The sequence below is a fragment of the Drosophila virilis genome, chromosome 3 (assembly GCF_030788295.1).
Source record: "Drosophila virilis strain 15010-1051.87 chromosome 3, Dvir_AGI_RSII-ME, whole genome shotgun sequence".
NCBI classification, from domain to species: Eukaryota; Metazoa; Arthropoda; class Insecta; order Diptera; family Drosophilidae; genus Drosophila; species Drosophila virilis.
In genome coordinates this window covers 7982653-8007877 of record NC_091545.1, presented here as the reverse complement: position 1 = coordinate 8007877, position 25225 = coordinate 7982653, and the positions used below count along the sequence as shown (strand labels likewise).

At 42.6% G+C, this 25225-nt stretch overlaps 6 protein-coding genes across 11 annotated transcripts in view; 3 read left to right on the top strand and 3 right to left on the bottom strand.

Moving 5' to 3' along the window:
- Window positions 1–162: 162 nt before the first annotated feature.
- RhoGAP68F (Rho GTPase activating protein at 68F) lies at window positions 163–4196 on the top strand. 5 transcript variants are annotated; one of them, XM_015175387.3, is made up of 7 exons: window positions 213–313; window positions 1405–1497; window positions 2096–2128; window positions 2215–2340; window positions 2402–2437; window positions 2508–2703; window positions 2764–4196. In XM_015175387.3, exons 5-7 carry the CDS (start codon window positions 2410–2412, stop codon window positions 3767–3769), a joined length of 1230 nt encoding a protein of 409 aa, XP_015030873.1. In that variant the 5' UTR covers window positions 213–313; window positions 1405–1497; window positions 2096–2128; window positions 2215–2340; window positions 2402–2409; the 3' UTR covers window positions 3770–4196. The 5 variants fall into 5 exon arrangements, with proteins under 5 accessions (XP_002046734.1, XP_015030871.1, XP_015030873.1 ...); XM_002046698.4 differs by lacking the exon at window positions 2096–2128 and having other exon boundaries at window positions 163–313; XM_015175385.3 differs by lacking the exon at window positions 2096–2128 and having other exon boundaries at window positions 163–313; window positions 2499–2703.
- Window positions 4197–4405: 209 nt separating this feature from the next.
- eIF3l (eukaryotic translation initiation factor 3 subunit l) lies at window positions 4406–6569 on the bottom strand. The gene is made up of 4 exons (XM_002046697.2): window positions 6408–6569; window positions 5768–6246; window positions 4736–5708; window positions 4406–4669 (listed from the first exon to the last, which is right to left on the bottom strand). The coding sequence occupies exons 1-4, from the start codon at window positions 6435–6437 to the stop codon at window positions 4535–4537; spliced, it is 1617 nt and encodes a 538-aa protein (XP_002046733.1). The 5' UTR covers window positions 6438–6569; the 3' UTR covers window positions 4406–4534.
- Window positions 6570–6699: 130 nt separating this feature from the next.
- On the top strand, window positions 6700–16546 carry Nrx-IV (neurexin-4). 2 transcript variants are annotated; one of them, XM_002046695.4, is made up of 12 exons: window positions 6700–7161; window positions 9338–9454; window positions 12270–12466; window positions 12617–12758; window positions 12812–13990; window positions 14050–14175; window positions 14236–14439; window positions 14504–15433; window positions 15506–15685; window positions 15752–16096; window positions 16155–16292; window positions 16356–16546. In XM_002046695.4, the coding sequence occupies exons 1-12, from the start codon at window positions 7065–7067 to the stop codon at window positions 16544–16546; spliced, it is 3846 nt and encodes a 1281-aa protein (XP_002046731.2). In that variant the 5' UTR covers window positions 6700–7064. The 2 variants fall into 2 exon arrangements, with proteins under 2 accessions (XP_002046731.2, XP_015030875.1); XM_015175389.3 differs by lacking the exon at window positions 12270–12466 and adding an exon at window positions 11693–11889.
- On the top strand, window positions 9712–10804 carry LOC6623195 (L-aminoadipate-semialdehyde dehydrogenase-phosphopantetheinyl transferase). Its single transcript, XM_002046696.4, has one exon. The coding sequence runs from the start codon at window positions 9858–9860 to the stop codon at window positions 10737–10739; it is 882 nt and encodes a 293-aa protein (XP_002046732.1). The 5' UTR covers window positions 9712–9857; the 3' UTR covers window positions 10740–10804.
- On the bottom strand, window positions 14504–20181 carry LOC6623243 (uncharacterized). The gene is made up of 2 exons (XM_032434326.2): window positions 19747–20181; window positions 14504–18841 (listed from the first exon to the last, which is right to left on the bottom strand). The coding sequence occupies exons 1-2, from the start codon at window positions 20179–20181 to the stop codon at window positions 18482–18484; spliced, it is 795 nt and encodes a 264-aa protein (XP_032290217.1). The 3' UTR covers window positions 14504–18481.
- Window positions 20182–22972: 2791 nt separating this feature from the next.
- Gug (arginine-glutamic acid dipeptide repeats grunge) overlaps window positions 22973–25225 on the bottom strand; it is a 50882-nt gene continuing 48629 nt past the window's right edge. Inside the window, exon 8 of the mRNA XM_070208682.1 lies at window positions 22973–23446. Within this exon, the coding sequence (XP_070064783.1) occupies window positions 22988–23446 (459 nt within the window). The 3' untranslated portion in view covers window positions 22973–22987. The remainder of the gene's footprint in view (window positions 23447–25225) is intronic.

The following is a 25225-nucleotide window of genomic DNA, read 5'->3' as shown; positions in this document are numbered from 1 at the left end:
TAGCAGCCAGTAACTTGACGAATGATGTACAAGTGACCGTTCATAGTTAATGTTATTATTACAAGTGCACACAGAACACCATACTAATTGATAAACTTTAAATGTGTTTTTGTATGTGCCTTTATATGTGAAGCACGTGTACCGTTATCAGAAACATAAAATTAGCAGCCTCAGCAGCCCTGGTATAAAACATCGCCTCTACTGATTGCCAGCCCTGCTGTGGCGCAGAGTTAAACACAAACTTTTTCGTCTGGACACAAAACATTGTTGCAATTTTGTTTTTGGATTTTTTCGCAGACAAAAAAAGTGATAGGTAATTATTAAACCGACAGTCTTAAATAAGACAAAATGGAGCATAGTCAGACAATATAATTGTTAAATTTGCGAATCGTGAATACCCATTTCATCTCGATTGTCGTTGCGCTGTTGCTGATAAAAAGCTCTTTGACAATAATAAAGTAAATAATATTATATGTGCATGACAGTGGTAGCAGTAAATGCGCAGTTCCGAAGTGTCAGCTGAGTTTTTCTGATGACATTGTCTTTTGTTTAAATGATATGCGGCATAACTAAACTAAGACAAATTGTTACATATCCATACATATACATATTATGTATGAACATAATTTACATGTCTTCCAATGGTACATACAGTGACGCAGGAAATAGCATGAGTGGCACAATATTCTGATAAAGAATATACGAACTCTTGAATTAGTATGTGCTTAAATTGTTAGAAACTATATTTACAAGTTAATCGAAGTAAAACAATTTTCTTGAGTCAGTATAAAATCGACATACTCGTGTATGTATGTGTGCGTGTTTGCATGTACATGCAAATACTGTAGTTTGTTTTGGTGGTGGGCGTAGGCGTCGCCGCCGCCATTCTCCCACCTCCGCTGCGCGTTGCGTGCAACTGTTTAGCTTTGGCCTCGGCTCGACTTGAACTTTACCGATTGCCGTGTCGCTAGAAGCAAGAAATAACCTATTGCCATTCAGCGTAAATCAATTGTTGTTGTATTGGCGATAAAGTTGAATATGAATCAGCGCTCATCAGCATTAACAGCACCAGCAGCAGCGGCAGCGGCAGCAGCGCGGCGGGAACAGCGTGCGATAAGCGCAAGAAACAAGTTTAATAGCTTGTGCTGGTTACCTCGTACATGGCTTGTCTGAGTCGAGCAGATGTGACGTCATCCGAGTAGTAGTTTTGTACACCCAATTTTGGCTAATGTATTTGTCGTGTACTTTGTTTTTTCTTTTCTATACTCTATATTAAAGTGATTTTGTAAATTGTTCCGCATTTAGTTGGAGAGTCACTTCTTTAAGCTGGTTTTATTCTGTGAACAGAGTATTGCACAGTCGATTTCATACGACTGCTACATTTTCCTATTGTTTTTTTTCCAGCTGTCACCATTTGTTAATCAGCAAATTTGCACAACGACAAACACGTCTCTGGGGCAATGGATGCCAATTCACGTTTCCCAGCGCGATTACCAGGTAAGACTCGCTGTCTAACAGTCAGTAGGCCGTCATTTTAGTTGTAATTGTATACATATAAATATGTTAACATTTGTGTTTGTTTTTTTGTTTTACTTTGCTATCCGAAAAAGTGTCGAGTGCTTTTGCGCGCTCGCTTAAGATTTAATCGTTAGCTGTTAGCTGTAAAAATCAACAGTAATCGTAACCAATTATTGCCTTGCTTTAGACTAACATTTAACTCCCCCAACATTGTTTGTGCTACTAACCCCAAATCGAGCATCTCATGCCTATTCAGGTGATTATTCACTGTATATAGAACGTACATACATAAGTAGCATACATTCAAAAATACATAATGCATAGTTGTAAATTTAACTAGATGTTTTTTTGTAGCTACTCTTGCTATTGTTTGTGCGTGTGTGTTTTGTGTGTGGCTTAGCTAATACCCTTTCTTTTTACTCTCTCGCTCTTCTCTCAAATTTTTGGAAATCTCTTTGTAAAATTGAATTGAATTCTCGAAAAGAAACAATTAAAGCCCAATAACTCATCAAATTCTTTCTGATTCATGTTTATTCACTTACTCAATACACAAATCCGAACTAACTTGTTGCCTAAGGCCGTCAAAATACTTAAGTGAAAAGCATTACTTGTAAGATGACATTTTTGAAATTCTAACCACTCCAAAAGAAATCCTAAGAGATTAATAAATTCCCTTTTGTTTCTCACATGCACAAGGGCCCGCCATTAGCTCAATTGTGGGTAACTCTGAGGAGCCGCTGCCTAGTCTATCCGATTTGCATGACTGCGAGCCAAAGCTGGAGTTTGATGATACCGAGCTATTGACCCCAGCGCCACTAGAGAGTAAGAACTCCTTTGCATAAAGTATATGTACGAAATGACTAAACACTTTATTTATTCACAGAAGATGTTATGGTCGGCGATTTTGTGCTAGCCGATGGTGAGTTGCAGGCAGGGAGTGATGGGTGGGTAATTGAGCGTGGTTTGAAAACGTTTTAAAGCATTTGCAGATCCCGAACTTGAGACAGAAAACGCACCAAATCCCTTAGAGGACGACTTTGAGGATCAGCTGCGTGAGCAGTCCGAGAACTTTCAGGCAACCAAAAACAAATGTGATTTTCTGGGCACCGATAAGCAGGGACGTCACATTTTTGGCATTTACGCCTCGCGCTTTCCCGAAAAGTCACAGCTTGAGGGCTTTGTACGGTAAGTGCTGCAAGTGGCTTCCCGGTCCAACACATAACCTTGTCCTTCCATTTTTTATAGCCAAGTCATCAAAGAGATTGAACCGTTTGTGGAGAACGATTATATACTCGTTTACTTTCATCAGGGTCTCAAGGAGGATAATAAGCCTTCGGCACAATTTCTGTGGAACTCGTACAAGGAACTGGATCGCAATTTCCGTAAAAATCTAAAGACTCTGTATGTGGTGCACCCGACGTGGTTTATACGCGTCATCTGGAACTTTTTCAGTCCATTTATCAGCGACAAGTTTCGCAAAAAGCTAGTCTACATCTCCAGCCTCGATGAGCTACGTCAGGCGCTGGGCCTGAACAAGCTCAAGCTGCCCGACACCATTTGCGACTTTGACGATAAACTGAATCCGAGTCGCGGCCGTGTATCGCAGCCAGCAACACCCAATGGGCGGCCTACGATGCAGTTTGGCGTGACCTTAAAGTTCATCGTTATGCACAGTCCATGCCTCAACTCTATACCGCCGATTGTGCGCAAGTGTGTGGACTCGCTCTCAATCACGGGCGTCATCGATACGGAGGGCATCTTTAGGCGTTCTGGCAATCATGCTGAGATTATGGCTCTTAAGGAGCGCGTCAACCGTGGCGAGGATGTCGATTTAAGCAGCGTCAATGTGCATGTCATCGCGGGTCTGCTCAAGAGTTTCCTGCGGGATCTTGCCGAACCGTTGCTAACCTTTGAGTTGTACGATGATGTGACTAAGTTCCTAGACTGGCCTAAGGAGGAGCGGTCCAGAAACGTTACCCAGTTGATACGCGAAAAACTGCCCGAGGAGAATTACGAGCTGTTCAAGTATATTGTGGACTTTCTGGTGCGAGTCGTTGACTGTGCGGACCTGAACAAGATGACATCCTCGAATCTGGCTATTGTGTTCGGTCCCAACTTCTTGTGGTCTGGTCGTACAAACACTTCGCTGGAGGAAATAGCACCTATTAATGCATTTGTCGACTTTGTACTACAGAATCACAAAGCCATCTATCTGATCGACGTTAACCAGCGCACTGTGAGCGTTGACTAGCGGCACCGCTGGCACCACGAATAAGTCCGTAATTTGTAAATTGTTTCATTAAGTGTTAGCCTTAAGCCCGCTAATGGGAGCACAGTGAAATGCGCAAGCGTTATTTCGTGTATAAAATGTGTTTAATCTAAGTTGAAAACCCTTTTACTTTTTCTTGTAACCTTGTAATTGTGTGCAAATGCAGAGGCTGCATGTAAAGGTTCTCTGCGCCTATTTTAATCGACCTCTTAACCGTATACTCTCCCTTAAATACTTATTTAACATATTAAAATCAAGAATAGTTAATTTACCAAAGAAATTTTTACGGTGTTTTATAAAACAGGATGTGGCGAAGAATCGAAATACGAAAATTTAATTTTATACAACAAATACGCACAAAAAAAAAAACACGCATTCCAAACTAAATCTAAGCTGCTGAATTTGCAAATGCGAGCACCTGACAGAGAAATCTGTTGGAATTGTAGAAAATTCACAAACATAAGTGTAGATTATTGAATTTCCTTATAGTAATACAAATTTTATATAACAAAATGGTATTGTTAAAAAAAAAAAAGAATAAAAAAATAAAGTAAATGTTAAAATCGAAATCTTACCGTTAATTTTCATACTGTGTTGTGGGTAGTAAAATATCACAAATTTGTTTCGACCTTTTGCTGCGTTGCTCCGCATTAGAAGTTTTCTTTTTTTATTGATACCAAAGCAAATGAGTCCAAATTGGAATATTAAATAGTTCACGAACGTTTACAAAGTAGTTGGTTTTGGCGTTTAAATATTGATGTTCTTGAGCTTGCGATTCAGGTCGTTAAATTTCATTATTTTTCGCACAAAGAAATCGCCATAACGATGTGATACCTTTGTGTCGGCAATATGAATCATATCATCGTCAATGTAGAAGTCGAGCTAAAAGGTAACAAGCATTTGTTTGTTTATTTAATCCCAATTAAAAAGATATATGCTACAGCTTACCTCAGAGCCTGACTTGAAGGTGCCCTCAAGACCACTGGGACCCTTGCTCCAAACCAAATTGCGCATCTTGTGCTTGAAGCACAGCAAGCGTATAAGTAGCTTGGACACATCGTCCTCACTCGCATTGGGATCAATGAAGGAGGCCAGCTTGGTCAGCGGTAATGTTGTGTAGAGCTTCAGATACGAGCGGGTGGTAGGTAAATCTTTTTGCTGGCGTACTTCATCCATGAAGACGAGCAGCTGGTGCTCCATTGGGTCCTTCACGTAGTCTTCCATGGGCGCATCAGCGGCGGGCGGGCAGGGGCTAACAAATCGTGGGCATGCAAAAACAAAGAACGACTTGAAGACTTCCAAATCACCGCATTGCATTTTAAACATGGCGTCATGGTAGTTTTTCTCGCGCAAAACTTGCTGAATGGACTCATCGATGCACTGCGGATGCAGCACCAGGCAAATGGCCAGCAAATGATACATTTGCTCTGCCTGCTTGTTGATTTGATCGTTCTGGTAGGAGCGCGTGCTATACAGCTGCTTGGTGCGCTGAATATACAGCAGGATGTCCGAGAAGGTGCGTATGGCGTCGGCGTAGCGGCGCATCATCATGTAGGCAAATCCCACATAGTACGACGTGGATATTTGGCAGGCGGGTATGTGCGAGTAGGCCGATTTCTTGTGTATCTCAATGGGCTCCAGCACCTTTATAGCCTGATAGTAGTCACCCAGCAGCGAGTGCACGCGCAGCAGACCAACCAACGAGAAGTAGCCGAGCATCTTGTAGAAGGCAAGTTTGCCGAAGTCGCCAGCAACGGTTTGCGGATCGATGCCCTGAGAGATGGCCTCCAGCTGTTTCTTAATGTTGGAGATATCGACCAACGAGTGCAGCACATTCAGAATACACAAAATACTCCAAACATTGCTATGGTTCACGCATAGCTGCTGAATCTCGTCCTGAGACTTGTCCGTCAGGCGTGCACTATGCAGGTTAATAAAGATTAGATCTCAATCACAGTAAGAAATCATTAAAATACTCACCGGTATTGGGCAAAGTTCTGAAACTGATAAACAAATTCATCGACCAACTCCCAAAGCCAGATGTCGGGCAGCTCAAGCATAACGGGATTCTGAGCCGAAATGATTAGATTGAAGAAATCGCAGTAGTTGAAGAAAGAATTAATGCGCTGCTCCAGTTTAGGTCCGCCCGGAATGCGAGCATGGATGTGACGGTAGTACAACTCCTTGTACAAAATCAGAAACACCTTGTCATTGTCCACAATGGCGCCCACCTCTTGCTCATCTGGCCAAGCAGTCTTGTCGAAGTGGTGATCGCTGATCTGCGGGAATGTGTTCTCATACATATTCTGTATGTCGTAGAGATTCCCCTCCTTGATCGCCTGGCAGAAGTTCATGAGAAAGTACTTGACATTCTCGGGCATGCGGTTGGCGTAGAAGTTACGCTCGTACTCCAAATCCAGCGCTGGATCGCCCGTGTGCGCATAATCATCGTAAAAGTCCTGCAATATGAACAAAAGCAATAATTAATTCCATAGTTTGCATTGTGTTTTGTTGATAGTAGCGGGCACCCAAAAGTTGGGTTATGTTTAGCGGAGCACCGTTGACTTGCAAATTGTGCGAGTGCAGCGTATGCCGTTGCTTTCAAGGAGCAAACACTCACCGAGTTACCAAATTCCTCACCGCCGTACATTTTTGCTGTTCAACTATATATTGCTTGACACAAAACCGAAATACTTTGCAACGTCTGACAAACACGCCAACAATTTTTCTGGCGTAGCAGAAAGGGAGCGTAACGTAGTGCTAATCGTCGTACGTAACGCAAAAATGAGCAACGCAACGCAAAACTGCTCAATTCAGTGCTGATAAGTGTCAAATAATAAATAGAAAAGTATCGGAAAATAATTGTATTAGTATCGGTTAGTCTACATTATACTCGTGTATCGATACTATTAATTCATTGTGAACGTAGCGAGACGTGTGTGTCATCTACTCGCAGCGTTAATTATTTTATTAATCAAACGACGAAGCCCATGTACGTTGGGCTGGGCGCACGTAAAAATACAACAAGGCACGCTTAAAAAATAAAACAGTGAAATAAAGACAAACAAAAAGAAAACAAGCGTCTTTTTGTTATATCGGTATTCACATTGACGACGCCAGTACCGCGGGGTTGGCAAAACAAGTTGTCCCGTTGGTCTGCAACTGGCTGCACCAATAAGAGCGTTTGACTGTGCAAATAAGCGTGAAACAATATAATTGATTAAGTATAAATGTGTCTTTAAGTCATTTTGGGTGATTTTAAAATACAAAAGCCAAAATGAGGCAACACACTTCAACGCAGGCAACGGCAACAATTTCAATTTGCAGCTGCCTTCTGCTGCTGTGCAGCAACAGCGTGGGAATCGCATTAGCAGGTAATATTAGTTCAAAAAACATGTATAGTCTAAATAGATTTCTTTGGTCATAATGTTAAAAAATAAAGAGTTTAGTATTTGAAAACAGAAATTCGTTTAAGCCAAGTTTTGGGCGTGTTCCCCAACGTTGTAGACTCGTCATTTTCCATTTCTCTTTTTGTTTGTGTTTCACTTTTAACTCGCTCTTCAAATGTGACGATCGCGCGCTCTCCGCTCTCGCGCTCACGAGATCCCAAACGCTGCTTACGAACAGCGCTAACAAAACAAAACCAACAAACAACGCCTTGTTTTTTTTTTTTTTTTTTAATCTTATTGGAGCCGGCATATTTGATTGCGGCCATTGTTGCAGCTGCAGCCAAAGTGCGCATGCACTGGCCATAGGCCAAATCCTGTGCTTAGCACGTGTCTGATCCATATGTCAACTGGGCAAAGATGTTGAGATATGCTCCGTTTGGCTGGCATCAATAATTAATTATACGCTGGCCACAATAAACATTTAAAGTTCATATGCAAACATTTTATGACTAAAAATAAACAATTCCTCACATTCTCAACGCTTTGCACGCCATTGAGAGCCGGACAGCCGGGCAACTAGACGGCCACTTTGGTAATTTATTTCGATGCTTATAATTATTTGCCGGCCAAGGCTCGCATCATCCACACTTCCAATTTCAGCGGGCGGAAATTACTTTTCAATATATCGGTCACGTCATATTTATTTCATTGAGAACATTAGCCAGATTTTTTATTATTATATGTGTGTACATGTTGTGATTACTGGGAATGTGATTTGCCGAAAAAAATCATAATAAAACCCATACGGCATTGCATGTGGCGTGGCAATTGTGTAAAATGTTTATGTCGTTTCGCTGCAAGTTAGTCAAGATATCAAAAAGTAGTTCAAATTTGTTCCCCTTCCCTCTATTGATTATTTTCTTGAAATGTTGTGCGTGTTACGACCTGTCACAGGTTCTATCAACTGGGTTGGCCATTCCTACATACATGCATATGTTTGTACTGATGTGCGTATATATCAAGATTGACTCTAGCTAATCTGCTGCACACTTTCCAAGGCGTTTGCTATTGCCCCCCTCTCCCACTCCCACAGTTGCGTCAACTTAAAGTCAAACAGAAAGTGCACATGAACTCTCTTAGCCTTCGCTGGTTTCTGGTCTCTAAGGGTTGTTTTTTTTTTTTTTTGTTGTCGCCGTGGCGCTGTTTGAACAGGAGCTGCACCCACAAAGGCGTCGCCACCTTGGGGGTTGCCGGAGACGAGACAATTGTCGACGCTAGGATTTCCGTGCCCTGTTATCACGCCTGCCGCACGTCTAAGTGGGCACTCTGCTATTGCAGCAGGCGTACTTTGCCGAGTGCACAATGTCATGGCAACCAAATATTTACACAAATAGGAGATAAGACGAGGCAACAAATCAACAAATTGCAGTGCAGTAAATAAATGCAATGTGTACTCTTTTTTTTCTTTCTCGGATATCGTGGGCCTTATTTATGGCTCATAAAATTAAGCACTAAAAAGCCACATGACTACCGCCAAGGACCAAAGTAGATGCCACTCAAAATTTATAATTGAAATTATGTATGAGCTCAGATGTATTGGCGCCTGTCCAAGCGTATTACTTTTCTTATTTCGGAACTTTTCAATTTTATTTACGCCAGTGACAGTTTATATATGTACGGACATCTTTCGAATGGGCGGAATATTTGGGTCAGCCAGCCAATATTTTAACTCTGTAAGAAAAACATGCAACAAAGTGCTCGACTAAAAGATAGCCTGGATCCAATACATTCGTATTTGCATTTACTTAAACAAAAATAAACACAAGATACGTTTTGCTTAAATCAGTCACTAAAAGGCGACCCTGATTTGTGAGCTTTATTGGATTTCATAAGATCTGCATAGAAAGGTCACTCGCATTTCCAACTGAGAATGACAGAATGTTTTACTAAGAGAGCGAGAGAGAGAGAGACTATTTAGACTATTTAGTGCGATAATGAGGGAGAAAGAGCTCGAGAGAGATCGCATGAGTAGGTCTACAAGAGATAGAGAGCGATATCTATGTGAGAAAGAAACGACGATCAACTCTTCTATGCGATTTTTATAAATGAAAGTGTGACATATTATAATAACGTGTTGTTTGATTGTTTTCCTTGCTTGCAGATTCTTTCTCCGATTATTTTTCCGACTATGAATGCAACCAGCCGTTGATGGAGCGGGCTGTTTTAACAGCCACATCATCGTTAACGGAGCGTGGACCAGACAAAGCGCATTTAAATGGTAAGTGCTAGTCTATATAATTGTATTTCAGTTTTTTCTCTGTCTTTAGTTGTCGTTGATTACTTGCGTATGTTTTGTTTTTGTTTTTTTTTTTTAAAGCTCTTATTTATTTGTAATGCCTTTTGACTTTAGTTTATGCTTTAGTATTGTTGTCTTTAGTTATTTAGCCGCCAACTTTTTAAAATAAAGCGCCCATTCGCGCGCATTGACAACTCTACTCGCCGCACAGCGATGCTAACTCGTTCGGTCTGCGTGTCGTCGCATTGGCCGAATGCCAATACGAACAAGAAGAAGCAGCGCTTAAGTAAATTAGTTGATTAAGAGAAGAAAAAAAATTGAAGACAATGTTTTGCATATTAATAAAATAAAAAGTATTTAGCATAAGATTTGCAACGAAAATCCAATGAACAAACACATCTGCACACGATGGGCGTTCGATTTAAGCACGTGGACGCCCACGCTGCCGCAGCTGACGCATGCAGTTGCTGCCATACAGGCCGAGGAGCGAACGCGTTTAATGAAATTTCATTTTATCGATGATTTTCTGTCCTCGTTAATTGGTCGCCTATTAATGCGAAAATTTGTGAGCACGTGCACCAACGAGCCGTATCATCAAGTGCAATTTGCGCGAGACGTGCGCGGCAAACCCTACTGGGTCCAGGCACAGCAATTGAAGACCAGCTCAACACAGCTCAGCTTCAATGTGTCGCACCAGGGCAAGCTGGTGCTGCTGGCGGGCATCAGGGGTAGCAAAGCTGACCCAGAGTTCGGCATTGGCACGGATGTCATGAAAATCGAGTACAATGGCGGTAAATCTCTGTCGGAGTTCTTTCGTCTCATGCAGAGCAAATTCTCACCCCAGGAGTGGAGCTACATTGGCAGACCGCAGCACAATGAGCGCGCACAGCTCAAGGCATTTATGCGGCACTGGTGCCTCAAGGAGGCATATGTCAAGGAGCTGGGCGTGGGCATAACTGTTGATCTGCAGAAGATTAGCTTTGCCATGGACACAACGCATCCATTGGAGGAGGCCGCCTCGCCACTATGTGGCACGACGCTTTGCTGCAACGGCACGCCCATGAGCCAATGGCATTTTGAGGAGCATTTACTAACGCCCAAATATTGTGCTGCCATCGCATTCCGCAACTGTCTGCCGCTCGAGCATGCAAAGTTTGAGTTTTTGCATTTCGAGGATCTAATTGAACGCAGTGCAGCCGCCGAGCAGCCGGATGTGTTGGCCTACTGCCAGAAGGCGCTACTCAAACCGCACAAACGCCACCAATAAACGAACGATATACACAAAATATAAGCATAGTTTATGATTCAGAAATAAATGTAACTATAATTTTATATTGAACTCTTGTGCCACAAAATGCTGGCGTGCTAAACAGCTGTCCGCATATTCCTGCCCAATTCTGGGACTCGAAATAACAAACAGCGAATAAAACGAACAGAGACGTAAGCCGGAAATATGCTTAAAAGGCAATAAACCCAAATGTAGGCACTCGCCATGATGGTAATGGGTCCCAGACATGTGCCAGACAACTTGGTTTGCTAAATATAAATATATATGCGCAGAGAGCAGTGCTTGGCTTGGCAAGGGTAGCGTTTTGGTAGTTAGGTTCACAGTCAGTTTGTTTTTTTTCTTTCTTTTTGTTGCCGAATTGTTTACCAAAGTTTTATCGATGGAAACTTTTATGCGGCATTGAACCCAACTTGAGCGCAATTTACTTCATATATAATCCCTTGTCGATCGATGCTATAGCGTATTCACACAGTCTTTGGTCACGGACCGGACCCATTTAAAACAAAAGCAGAATCCCGACTGCGGCAATTGTTTATGCTCAATCCGCCTGCCATGTCCATTTAGTGTTAACACCAGGGCACTTGGGGGCACACCCCTGTGGCAAATATATATATATATATGTATTGCATGTTTCCAACTGCAAATGCGAATTTTTCAGTGTACACGGCAGGGGGTTGCTCTTACCCTTGCTCAGACGGAGGACCTTTGATATAGGGTCGCACCACTTGCAGCTGTCAATCGAAATCGCCTTAAATTATTGCCTCTTAATTGGCAGGCAGTTACGATGCACAACATTTGTCTATTGACAAATTCGACGACCCAGTCCATTTGAGAGTTTTAAATTGATTTTGTTTTTGTTGAATATTTTCATTTTTAAATTATGTATCGTTAATTTTTATTGCACACTCCCCCCCCCTCCAACTATCGTTAAGCTGGCACCTCGTGGTCGGCCAAGAGCTCGGACTTTGATCAGCGTCTGATTATTGACCTGGGTGTGGTCAAGAATGTCACCCACATTGCGCTGCAAGGACGCCCGCACAGCAATGAATATGTGACCGAATATACCATTAGCTATGGCATCACAGATCTCGAGTTTGCCGACTATAAAGAGCCGGGCGGCAACATAAAGGTAAGCGTGAACCACCCGCTTCCGATCTGTCACACTAATCCAATCACTCTCCATATATATATAGATATATATATATATGTGTGTGTGTGCGTGTGTGTTTATCCGGGTGCGGTTGGTGGTGGCTGGATGAGAATGTAACCCGGTTACGAGCTGACTAAACAGCTGCACAAATCTACAGATTTTCATTAATATTTCACATTTAATTTACATTTATGCCTGCTTTTTTTTTTTTGGCTGTAGTTTTTGCTTTTTATATTGTTTGCACGTATTTCGTTTCATGTATATTTGTAGTACTTTTTCTTTTGTTTGGTTTTGGTTTCGTTTTCACACTATTTGCCTACTCACTTAACTGATCTTAACCCGAATTGCAACTGGTGCAGGTAACGCGGCTTGGACGCCTGTCGAGAATACCTATAATCACTTTCTAACACTCGATCTGGGCGGGCCACAAATGGTGCGCAAGATCGCCACCATGGGACGCATGCACACCGATGAGTTTGTGACGGAGTACATTGTCCAATACTCGGACGATGGCGAGTATTGGCGCTCGTATGTTAACCCCACGAGCGAGCCGCAGGTACAGTGACTAACACACTACTAGTCTAATTTCATAACTAACTAAGCCTAACTAAAAGCTAAATTCAAGAAGGGGCAAATTTGTGGCATGGTGCAAGGCGCTTGGGGCATTTGTTATATAGTTATTAATGCAGACACTTACCCAAAACAGATGTTCAAGGGCAACACCGACGGCAATTCCATACACTACAATGTCTTCGAGGTGCCCATTATTGCACAGTGGGTGCGCATTAATCCCACGCGCTGGCATGATCGCATCTCCATGCGTGTCGAGCTCTACGGCTGTGAATATGGTGAGTAAACACCATGTTTATATCAATTCCTGCTAAAGCCACTTCTTTTACAGTCTCGGAGAATCTGTATTTCAATGGCACCGGCCTGGTGCGCTATGATCTGCGCCGTGAACCCATTGCCTCGTCCCGCGAATCTATACGTTTCCGCTTCAAGACCGCCTTTGCGAATGGCGTCATGATGTACTCGCGCGGCACTCAGGGCGATTACTATGCACTGCAGCTAAAGGACAACAAGATGGTGCTGAATCTCGATCTGGGCTCGGGCATTATGACCTCGCTCTCGGTGGGCAGTCTGCTGGACGATAATGTGTGGCACGATGTGGTCATATCGCGTAATCGACGGGACATCATATTCTCAGTGGATCGAGTCATAGTGCGTGGACGCATTCAGGGCGAGTTTAGTCGATTGAATCTCAATCGGGAGCTGTACTTGGGCGGTGTGCCCAACGTGCAGGAGGGTCTCATTGTGCAGCAGAACTTCTCGGGTTGTTTGGAGAACATTTATTTCAACTCGACCAACTTTATAAGGACCATGAAGGAGAGCTATGAGCTGGGCGAGGCATATTTGTATAATAGGGTGAACACCATATATGCTTGCCCCTCGCCGCCCATTTACCCTGTTACCTTCACGACGCGCGGCTCGTTTGTGCGACTGAAGGGCTATGAGAACTCGCAGCGTTTGAATGTGTCCTTCTACTTCCGTACGTACGAGGAGAGCGGCGTTATGGTACACCACGACTTCTACTCGGGCGGCTACATCAAAGTGTTTCTGGAGTTTGGCAAAGTGAAGATTGATCTCAAAGCCAAAGACCAGGCACGCATCATTCTGGACAACTATGACGAACAGTTCAACGATGGCAAATGGCATTCGTTTGTGCTTTCGATTGAGCGCAATCGCCTCATTCTAAATATTGATCAACGTCCAATGACAACGACCAAGAATCTGCAGATAGCAACTGGACGTTTGTATTACATAGCCGGCGGTAAGGAGAAGAATGGCTTTGTGGGCTGCATGCGCCTCATCTCAGTGGATGGCAACTATAAGCTGCCACAGGATTGGGTGCAGGGCGAGGAGGTTTGCTGCGGCGATGAGGTTGTTGTCGACGCCTGCCAAATGATTGATCGCTGCAATCCAAATCCCTGCCAGCACAAGGGTGTATGCCATCAGAATAGCATGGAGTTCTTCTGCGACTGCGCACACACTGGATATGCGGGCGCTGTGTGTCACACCTGTAAGCAACAACAATGTGCTTTTTGGTGTACAAGTAACTCATTCGCTTCTTTCTTACAGCCAACAATCCTCTGTCTTGCCAGGCTTTGAAGAATGTGCAGCACGTGCAGCAGCGTGTTAATCTGAACATTGATGTCGATGGCAGCGGTCCGCTGGAACCTTTCCCAGTTACTTGCGAATTTTACTGTGAGTGCATGTGTGTGCGTTTGTTGTTCTGTCATCAAATCTCATCAATCTTGTTTATAGCTGATGGTCGCGTTATAACCACACTGAGTCACAGTCAGGAGCATACGACGACGGTTGATGGCTTCCAGGAGCCCGGCTCCTTTGAGCAGTCCATCATGTACGATGCCAATCAACTGCAAATTGAAGCATTGCTCAATCGCTCGCACAGCTGCTGGCAGCGTCTGAGCTATTCCTGCCGTTCGTCGCGTCTTTTCAACTCGCCAAGTAAATATATATATAGCAAGTTTTAAGATTCGTTCTGGATATTAATTATACATTTCACAAATAGCTGAAGCTGGTAACTTCCGTCCCTTCTCCTGGTGGATTTCGCGTAACAATCAGCCCATGGACTACTGGGCCGGCGCTTTGCCTGGCTCGCGCAAATGCGAGTGCGGCATCCTGGGAAAATGTCACGACCCTACCAAGTGGTGCAACTGCGATTCCAACAGCCTAGAGTGGACCGAGGATGGCGGAGATATACGTGAAAAGGAACATTTGCCTGTGCGTGCGGTTAAGTTCGGTGACACTGGCACACCGCTGGATGAGAAGCAGGGCCGATATACGCTGGGACCCATGCGCTGCGAGGGCGATGACTTGTTTAGCAATGTTGTCACGTTCCGCATAGCTGACGCTTCAATTAATTTGCCGCCCTTTGACATGGGTCATTCGGGCGACATTTATCTGGAGTTCCGCACCACACAGGAGAACTCGGTGCTGTTCCATGCCACTGGCCCCACCGACTATATCAAGCTGAGTCTGAATGGCGGCAACAAGCTGCAGTTCCAGTACCAGGCCGGCAGCGGTCCACTCGGCGTCAATGTGGGCACCAGTTATCATCTGAACGACAACAATTGGCACACTGTGAGCGTTGAGCGTAACAGAAAGGAGGCGCGACTGGTTGTCGATGGTTCCATAAAGGCTGAGGTACGCGAGCCACCAGGTCCTGTGCGTGCTCTGCATCTGACTTCAGATTTGGTCATTGGCTCAACAACTGAGTACCGCGATGGTTACGTGGGCTGCATACGTGCTCTCTTACTTAATGGAAAGATGGTGGACTTGAAGCAGCACTCAATGCGTGGAATCTACGGCATCAGCACGGGCTGCGTGGGTCGTTGCGAGTCTAGTCCTTGTCTCAACAATGGCACCTGCATTGAACGCTACGATGGCTACAGCTGCGACTGCCGCTGGAGTGCTTTCAAAGGACCCATTTGTGCAGATGGTACTACTGGTTTTTGCTATATTCGCCACTGTCTTAACTAATGCTTGCCAATTATTTATTTTTCGCTTGCAGAGATTGGCGTCAATTTGCGATCCAGTTCTATTATTCGCTACGAGTTCGAGGGCTCGTTCCGTTCCACCATTGCAGAGAATATACGCGTGGGCTTCACAACTACCATACCCAAGGGCTTTTTGCTGGGTTTCTTTTCGAATTTGACAGGCGAATATTTGACCATACAGGTTTCCAATTCAGGTGCTTATAAGAGTGTAATATGATGCGTAGAATAGGTTTAAATATTCCCATGTTTTCACTTTGTAGGCCATTTGCGGTGTGTGTTTGACTTCGGCTTCGAGCGTCAAGAAATTATATTCCCCAAGAAGCATTTCGGCTTGGGTCAGTATCATGACATGCGTTTTATGCGCAAGAACAGCGGATCCACGGTGGTGCTGCAAGTGGATAATTACGAGCCAGTCGAGTATCACTTTGATATCAAGGCGTCGGCGGATGCGCAGTTCAATAACATCCAGTACATGTACATTGGCAAAAATACCTCAATGACTGACGGTTTTGTTGGCTGTGTATCGCGTGTGCAGTTCGACGACATTTATCCACTAAAACTGATGTTCCAACAGAATCCACCCAATAATGTCAAGTCGCTGGGCAGTAAGTGTTGTTTATAGGGAGTAACTCTGCATTCGCTACATTTTATAAACTCTTGTAGCTCAATTGACAGAAGACTTTTGCGGCGTTGAGCCCGTAACGCATCCACCCATTGAAATTGAGACCAGACCGCCGCCACTGGTGGATGAGGAGAAGCTGCGCAAGGCTTATAATGAGGTCAACTCCGTGCTGTTGGCATGTAAGTACATAAACTAGGACGCCAGTAAAGATCCTGTTGTAATATCCTGCTTTTCGTTTTCAGTTTTGCTCGTCATACTCTTCCTGTTGCTACTACTGATGTTCTTCCTGATTGGTCGCTACTTGCACCGACACAAGGGCGATTACTTGACGCACGAGGATCATGGCGCCGATGGAGCTGATGATCCGGATGATGCTGTTCTCCACTCAACTACGGGCCATCAGGTCAGAAAGCGTACAGAGATTTTCATCTAAGCTATCGAGTGCAGCAATCTCTGAAAAATCAATCGCCTTAAACAAAAACCAGCAACACACAACTGAGCGACGACTCGTACACAAAACAAAAAACAAAAAAAGAATATATATACATATATATATATAAACACACAATCAAACGAATTAGGAAACGAATATGATAAATTATCATTGATAATAGATTCGAAGGCTTTTCCCCACAACACACTGCCAATTATTTTGAGCAATTCTTTTGCTTTGAAATTTGGTTAACAATTGGTTGCTGATTACTTTTTACCTTACTTTATCGTATTGTAACATTTTGCTTCTGTTTAATGGCAAATCAATTTTTTAATTTTTATTTTACTTTGTACTTTGAACGAACACTCAATAGTCATCGAAGACCGTCCATTTTTGTTTAGTTAACTTTTTATACACAATTTGCTTACCAAATTAAGTTACGATTGTACTTTAAGTTGCTGCACGCTCTACAGCCCGTCATCCAGCCAATTACATTTATATGTTGTGCACGTATTCATATATATATATATGTCAATATATATATATGTATGTATACTTGCACAACAATACCAACAACATTCCATTATATTTAAAACGTTTTTTTCTGCCTCTACTTATTATGTAAATCTTTTCAAATGTCTTCTAATTTACACAAAAACAAAACAAAATTTAATCATTTTTGTAGTAAAACAAAATGCTAAGTTGTAAAAGTTTAGTTACGAAATGAGAAAATGAATTGTATTTTTGGAAAATGCAATTGCATATTTGAAATATACATATTTGGCATATGTATATATATATATACATGAACAGTAGTATATACACTGTGTGTTTACACTGACATAATAAAGATTTTTTCAAATTTCAATAAAATTAATTATATATACAAGAAAAGTCGTTTATGAACTTACCGCTTGCTCTTCGTATCTATGCAAACTATTTGATTTGCCCGTTTTCAGTCTCTTAATGTTTATTTAATATAATGCTGTGTACTAAAAATATATGTATGTATGTATATAGGTTTGTGTGTGCGGGTGTATACATATTTAGAGGCTATTCCATATTCATACTATATCATGGTTGTATAACAATATCGTTTAACGCTATTTTTGATTACTACAGGGTCTTCAATTTGTTCTCTACTACGTTACTGGAATATTTCGATTCACTTGTGTGTGTGTTTGCGTGTGAGTGTGTATATATATATATATATATATATGTATATATATAATAATGCTATATGTATTATCCAACAACAGTCTAAATCGCATCTAACGTTAAGATAGAATAACACTGGGTGGGTATATGTATATGCAATACTTGGCAATAAGTTGATGTTGAGGTCGTCCCTAATCTTTCAGTTCCTAACTTGTTCGAAGCCTTGCCAGAGCTTTTGCTAATTACTTATTCGTTGTATCTAGAGTAACTATCAATATGGGTTTATCTCGACTTAATCGCTGCGCCAGTGTTTGGTTTAATATAATAATCTATTAGTGCCTAGTGCAAATCCACTTGTGTCTAATGTGTGGGTGTATATATGGATATGTTTTAACAGAGCATCGGCCAACATATCTAAATGGAAGTCAACAGTTTGCTGTATTGATTATGTACTCGGGGATAAGTATTGGTTCGATACTGCGTATATGCCTCGATATTCTTTGCATCAAACCCAAATCTCTGTTCAAAAATCTATCACAAAAGTCGTAAATGGCAAAACAGAAAGCATAAAACTACAAGCTTAAGCTGCGCCCCCACACACTTACTGGCGAGTGCAGCATATTGTCCACATTTCATCCCGGCGTCCGGCCAGCCCAACTAGTTATGCACATTGTTGTTGGCCAGCATGCGGTAGCGATTCAACAGCATTACGGCAGCATCTTGGGCGGGCTTGATCTTGCCGTGCGCCTCCTCGTAGGCGCCAAACAAGATTCGTTCTCACAAAATAGTGCAGAGCACAAACAGCATGGACACCAGGCACAGCATGGCCACAATATCTCGGTGCAGCTTTCGATCCCGGTAAAAGGGTCGCGTGCCGAAGCTCTCGCTACGCGCCCGTCGCAACAGCCATATCGGGATGACCAGATGCAGCAAATCCGGCAGCATAAAGCCAATGTCGCGCACCACCTGATGGGCTGCCCCCTCGCCGCGCACCACATTCATGAAGAACTGGTCAAAGCTGCCGGCCAGGATGTGCAGCAGCGCAATGCCCACAATGCAGAACACCTTCTTCGGCTTAACGACATTCGTGGTGCTGGCCAGGTGCATGACTAGCACTGTGGAGAACAGCTCCGTTATCTGTAAGAAGAGTAAGAAGAGTTTATGTATTTTCATTTCATTTCTCACAGATATCTCTGAAGCTATAAAGCCATATGTATATTTTAATATATTTGTTAGGCTTTTAAATTAATTACAAATATAACCGAGTTTTCTGTTTTGGAGCATTCTACCTTATATATAAGCAAATATCACAGATCGAACGAAAATTAATTTCTTCTTTTTAAAGATATCTTGAGTAAATCTTAGCTACATCGGACTTCTATAACTAATATATGATTTAGCTGTCATGGGATCTAGTTGTGTTTGCTTGTACTGCAAAAAGTAGCTGAGACCGAATTGGAATTTATTGACTGAAGTCTTAATACTTGGAATTTCTATAGATTTTCAAGGGAAAGGAGTGATGCCTTTTCCATTTGCTGTGTGACTTGTTGCCCTTTCATCATAAACTGGGCTTGGCATTAAGTACACTTGCGTCGACTGCCCGATTGGGCCAATAACGTTGGCTCATTAACGTTGGCCAACTGTAGAAAGTTGCCGTTTTGCGTCGATTGCTTGGCCACTTGAAACTTTCTGCATTCCGTCATTTAACATATTTAATTACGGCCAATGTCAGTGCATGACTTATCCTTAAATATATATACCAAGAGTTCCGGCAATTCAGTGCCGGATGGACGTACCGGAGCTGCATAAGTTTTATAAGTGGCCCACGTGAAGCACGGTTAGAAAGTTGAGCTCAACACGAACACGAACACGGCGCATATTGTGTAAGTTTTAAGCATGGGAATTTTTAAAACAGAACTTTCCTAATAAATTATGGATAACCGCTTGGCCCGGCCACTTGTCTGCCCAAGCACGCACACACACACACACACACATACACTCAACCGACGTGGTGAAGTGAGTCGAAGGGTTCTGTAGCTTACCGTGAAGAAGAGTTGGTGATTCCATTGATTGTAGTAATCGTCGTTGTAGTAGTTGATATACGCCCACCAGGCATAATAGTGCGAGAAGATGGAGAGCAGGAAGAGCAGCAGCATTGAGTAGCGCACCCGCTGCTGCAGTATCAAGGCGATGAGCCGCTTGATGCACTCGTAAAGTGCAATTACCGCAAATACGGTCAGTATCCACATCTTGAAGCTATTCGGCGTTGCATTGAAGTACATGTGCTTATAGGCGGCCACGCCCGATTCGTAGGGGCCCTTGAAGACGGTATCCCAGCAGGAGCACGTGCAAAAGTGCCGGTCCACATACCTTGCATAATTCTCCCAAAAGTACCACAATATGACTATATGAGCCGGCGGTATCAATGCCGGCGCCAGTGAGCCGCAGGCGGTGGGCAGCCAGGTGACATCGAACATTGCGCTGCTGATGCCAACGAATTCCGCTAAGCTCTCGTGTAAGTCCGATTGGTTTGCTTCACTGGCTGACTACCTGACTGCTTACCTGCTCACCTGGCTACCTGACTACCTGGCTAGCTGACTGGCTTTCACGCAATTCGAGCGGGTTCCGGTTAGTCCATCGTCCAACACTTAAGCTGCAAGCAGACAGTGTGAAAAAATGTTTTCCCTCTTTTTTAATAGCCCGTACACACCGACACACACGCACGCACACTTTTCCGCCGCAAAATGTTCCAATTACTGATAAAAATTGACCATAACAAGACTGTCAGATGGGAATTTTTCCAGTTCAAACGACTGATTGAATAACTCTGACTTGTATATGGGCAATTATAGGGCCACGCACCTGCTGCTCGGACGTCTTCAGCGGAAAGAAAACCAAGGAAAACCGAGAAAAACTTGCATTTCTTTTCATGCTATCAGCATTTATGCATATTCAACGTGAAAGCTTTTGAACTTCGGTTCCAAGACATTGACAAACAAATTAATGGCTATAAAGGGTAGAATTCCATTTGTAGCTTTTGCCGCTGTCGTTGCATTGAACATGTTAAAGTTCTCTGGAGGGGCATGCCGGACTGGGAGATACCCTAAGGCCGAGCGACCGTAACAAGCATTCTAGCTTTCTTCTATGCACACACATATATATACACGTAGTCACATTATGGGAAGTGTGTTCTTGAATAACTTCGGTCTTCATAGTCCGATCATTGAGAAATTTTCGGAGTCCAAATTAGGCAACTAAATTGTTTAAATTCTAGAAAAAGGCATGGGAGAATTTGTAACTCATGTCATGAAGAGAATTTATTTAAGTTTTTATGCGACATGATTTTAAATTGGACAACAATAATTCAATTGAAATATCTTCGATTGCATGCTGAATGTGTTCAAAATGTATAAAAATGCTTTCCGAAAATTGTTGCTATTTGCATGGCAAACATTTGTTCTACTTATGAAAATAAACACAAACGAGCCCAAATATTAATCAGCAATATTTCGAATGTCACAGAATGGCAGCATGCATGCACATGCACATATGCACACACATATATATATATATATATATATATATATTAATATGTATATTTTTATATATATTCCACATTTTGGCACACAGCATCACAAATTGCGAGTACTCAGAATGAGTGCCATTCGTGCTTTTGTTGGCTGTTGGCTGGGAAACAGGGCCCGGCCCAAGAATGAAGCAATTATAAATTCATACGCTTGTCAGAGCAGATGAGACAACCAGCCAGCTAGCATTCCACAGACGCAGCACATCCAAATGCAACCTCCTGGCATGGGTGCCAACAAAACAACAAAAAGCAAAGAGAAGAGACGGGTATGAGAAGCCAAACCGTGCGGTCATTAGTGCCGCACAATGTACAGAGGTATATCGTGTTGAATGGGTGCGGGCAACTATTTGAGGCAACAATTTTCGGGAGAAAAAAAAAGGCAACTTCTGCTGGTGCCCCCTGCAAGTGCCTGTGGTTGGGCCTGGGCGTCAGTTGAATTAATCTGCCGTATCTGAATTTGCAGCTGCCAGCGAAAAAGTATTTCGATTTGATTGGTTTTTTTTTTTTTTTTTTTTTTTTTTTGGTTTGTTGGCTTTTTGCTGTTGCGCCACAGTTTAATAAAAACAAATAACAAAAACAAGCGCAAACGCAACTTGCACATTGACGTCATATAGTTCTTGAATGAAAACTTTTTTGTGTTTAACTTATTGAGATCGAGTGCAAATGCGGCAGCAACAAAAATCGAGAACGAAAAATTGAGCTGAAATCATTGCAAACAGCATTAAATTCTAATTTAAATCAGTTCCACAAAACTTGTTTATGCATTCAATTTATTTGAATTTCCCATTGCCAACATTTGATTTACGTTTCGGCTGAAGCTCAACCGGAATAATCCCGACCGTGTTGCCAAAGAGCGGCGTAAGCTGGTTTGTTTTCAGCTTTAACTTAACCAGTTAATTTATTTTTGAAATAATTGCTGTTTGCAGTCTTAGCTGCCGGTTTGTCTAGCAGGTAAATGGGTTAATTTGTGCACTGAGCGAAATTATCAACAGCTATTCCTTGAGGCCTTTAGTTAAACTCAAGCGAGGTAGCATTGTTTTTAACAATATTTTCAACAATTTGAATATAAACAATTCAACGAAAATCTAATTCTTATATGCTAGCAAATATGGGAACGTTGGAATAATATTTATGTGAAATAATGGACATATAGTTGGCACTTCTGCATAGTTCTATTGAGAGCTAGTTTAATGTTAAGGGATGAATTCCAATTAATATTTTCGGTGTGTGCTAATATATTGTTTTGTTAACCGCAGGGCCTGTCCTTGTGTCCTACTGTAAGCTAATTAATTTAAATGTATGTGTATATATTTATTATAAGTACCTGTTCTATATATTTATCTATGCTATACATTTAAGCATATAGTTAGATACATATATATATATATATCTATAGAACGGAAGTAGACAATCTGATTAAAAGCTAGCTGCTGGATTAATATAACCTAATAATACTGTTCAAGTTAAGAGAGCAGCAAGTCAATTAATTTAATCCAGATTATTACTATTTACCCTAAATCAAATGTACAGCACAAGCGGGATTTCAAAGATTCTATTTCACATGAGCTTCGATTTAGTTGCACACACAGCACAATGACTTGCAGCTATTTGCGTTAAAAGGCTCGCAGGATATCAGGCTTGAGTGGTTATTCGCGCCAAGTTTGTTTGCCGAGTCATCAAATTAAACTTTGTGCTACTTACAAAGTGCACACACACACACACACACACACACACAAAATCAAATGTCTACAGAGCGTGTTACATACGCCCCCAAAATCCAACTGTCTGGAGGCTTCAAGCAAACAACACCGAGTCGAGACAGCAACAACAACAACGACAACAACAACAACAGCAACGACAACAACAACAACAACAACAAAAACAACAACAATTATAGCAGTGACAGTAAAACCGTCAACAGTCCTCGCACCTTCACTTGACTTGCATTGTCGCACACACGCTGGCAGCGGCAACGCGTCGTATGTGTAATATGAGGCTAACACTTGGCAAGAATCCTGCACCCGCTGGGCTTTAGGCCCTGCCGTTGCTGTTGCCTGTCTGGGCTGTGTTAGTCTTAGCCATTGAGTTGTTGTATTCTTTGCATGCTCATTTGTGTCTCCTTCAATTGTCGTTGCCAGCTGCTGTTGTTGTTGCTGCTGTCGTTTGCCTGAAGTGTGACAGACGCTTTGCCACGGCGCCGGCGGCTTGTTGCTATCGTTATTGTTGTTATTTTTGTTGTTGCTGTTGCTGTTTACAGTAGCTTTCGGCAGCCATAAAAGTGCCTCCATATACATATGCATTGCAGTTAAGGGCGGCATTAAAGTGAACTTTGATATGCAATCATATTACGCATACGCCGTGTGTCTCTGCTGAGCAATATTACGCTTGCATTAGATAATGAGCTCTGGGCACGTTAGCAGGCGCTCATATAGAGTGTAAAGCAACCCCTTACACACACTCACACACTCGCACACACACACCCGCCTAATGACATGTGTTTGACTGACATTCACGTTGAGATAAACCGTTGGCAATAATATTTAAGCATTGCCTATGCCTGACATTTGTTTGGTCAATATTTATTTTGACTTCGGGCACGATATGCCGCTTCAGGCAGACAAACTCTCACACACACACACACACACACAGCCCTGCACTGGCATAAAATTTGCAACTACAACAGGCATTCAAATACAATTGGCCCTGTCAAGTCTGTGTTGTTGACTGAAAATTGCTTTCAGCTGCTCGTCGCTGCATCCTCGTTAGTTGCGCACAAGTACAATGAACCAGACGAAAGGACGCAGCCGGAAAAAGCGAGGAATACGACGATGACGACAGTGGCAGAACCGGTTTAAATGTTTAGTAAATATACAGAGTACAGAAAAATAGCAGAAATAGAAAAATGCGGGTACATACAAACAGTGGAAAATCGAAAGAAAATTAAGTGGCCAAAGTGCTTGCGGGTACCCACACACACACAAACACACACATGCGGCAGTTGCCTACCAGCTTAATCTTTGAATGGGATGCTGAAACAATACACACACACACACACACACACGCACACACACATGCATGTACACACCGATTTAAGCCTTACACGTTATACGCTTTTGGCCGTCGGCACGGGCCGTAACATGTGTGACATGGCTTTTGGTTTTTTTCACAACTTATTTGCTGGCAATTAGCAAAAATCAAGTAACTTTTTCTATTCAATGCACTTGCAATTTGCTGTAAAAGTCTGTTGAAACAAACAAACCGCGGGCGCGTCGTGAAAAAAGCCGACTGAAATTTTTGTTATGCTGGCTGCGTGTGAATTCTGCTCTCGAGTGGGAAGCGATGCTTCGGCAGCGACGAGTCTGAACATCGGCAGCGCCAACGCCAGCGCCGGCGCCGGCGTTCTGTTGTCGTTGTCTGGCCAATGCATTGCAGCAACAAAAATACTGGGCACGGCTCTCAGCTGTTGCCACCCACGCAACTCGTTGCGCGCGCGAGAGTGACAAAATATGGGGAAATTTTGCGGCGTCTTTAGTCACAAATTAAGCATACGCACTGTTGCTGCCATTTGCGGCCAGGCAAGCGGCAAGCGCCGGCTTTGGCCACATACACAACGTACACATATAAACATTTGCTTCTGTTTTCGTTGTTGTTATTATTGTTGTTGTTGCTGTTATTGTTGCAAAGCCATATTAACACAAAACTAAAGTTTTTATTCATTTTTTTTTGTGGCTTTTCTGTGCACCTGTTGCGATGGCCACTATTGGCGCGCGCTGTTGGTCAATTGCCAGCTATTGGGAGTTGGGCTTTTTAATTTTCTAGTTTTATGTACTAAAATACTTGGCTTAACACTCGTTTGTCTCGTTGTCGATCATTGCTTATAATGATAATAAGTGTAATTGATAAATAAATATTGCTAGGGCATTTTTAAGGAATAC

Coding starts and splice junctions, on each gene's coding strand:
- RhoGAP68F (XM_015175385.3), top strand. CDS start 1,461: ATGGATGCCAATTCACGTTTCCCAGCGCGATTACCAG. Junction 1,498..2,214: donor TTTCCCAGCGCGATTACCAG/GTAAGACTCGCT, acceptor CACATGCACAAG/GGCCCGCCATTAGCTCAATT. Junction 2,704..2,763: donor CAGCTTGAGGGCTTTGTACG/GTAAGTGCTGCA, acceptor CATTTTTTATAG/CCAAGTCATCAAAGAGATTG.
- eIF3l (XM_002046697.2), bottom strand. CDS start 6,437: ATGTACGGCGGTGAGGAATTTGGTAACTCG. Junction 6,247..6,407: donor GTGAGGAATTTGGTAACTCG/GTGAGTGTTTGC, acceptor TTCATATTGCAG/GACTTTTACGATGATTATGC. Junction 5,709..5,767: donor CAGAACTTTGCCCAATACCG/GTGAGTATTTTA, acceptor TAACCTGCATAG/TGCACGCCTGACGGACAAGT.
- Nrx-IV (XM_002046695.4), top strand. CDS start 7,065: ATGAGGCAACACACTTCAACGCAGGCAACGGCAACAATTTCAATTTGC. Junction 16,097..16,154: donor TAATGTCAAGTCGCTGGGCA/GTAAGTGTTGTT, acceptor AAACTCTTGTAG/CTCAATTGACAGAAGACTTT. Junction 16,293..16,355: donor CAACTCCGTGCTGTTGGCAT/GTAAGTACATAA, acceptor TTTCGTTTTCAG/TTTTGCTCGTCATACTCTTC.
- LOC6623195 (XM_002046696.4), top strand. CDS start 9,858: ATGAACAAACACATCTGCACACGATGGGCGTTCGATTTAAGCACGTGG.
- LOC6623243 (XM_032434326.2), bottom strand. CDS start 20,181: ATGTTCGATGTCACCTGGCTGCCCACCGCCTGCGGCTCACTGGCGCCG. Junction 18,842..19,746: donor ATCACCAACTCTTCTTCACG/GTAAGCTACAGA, acceptor CTCTTCTTACAG/ATAACGGAGCTGTTCTCCAC.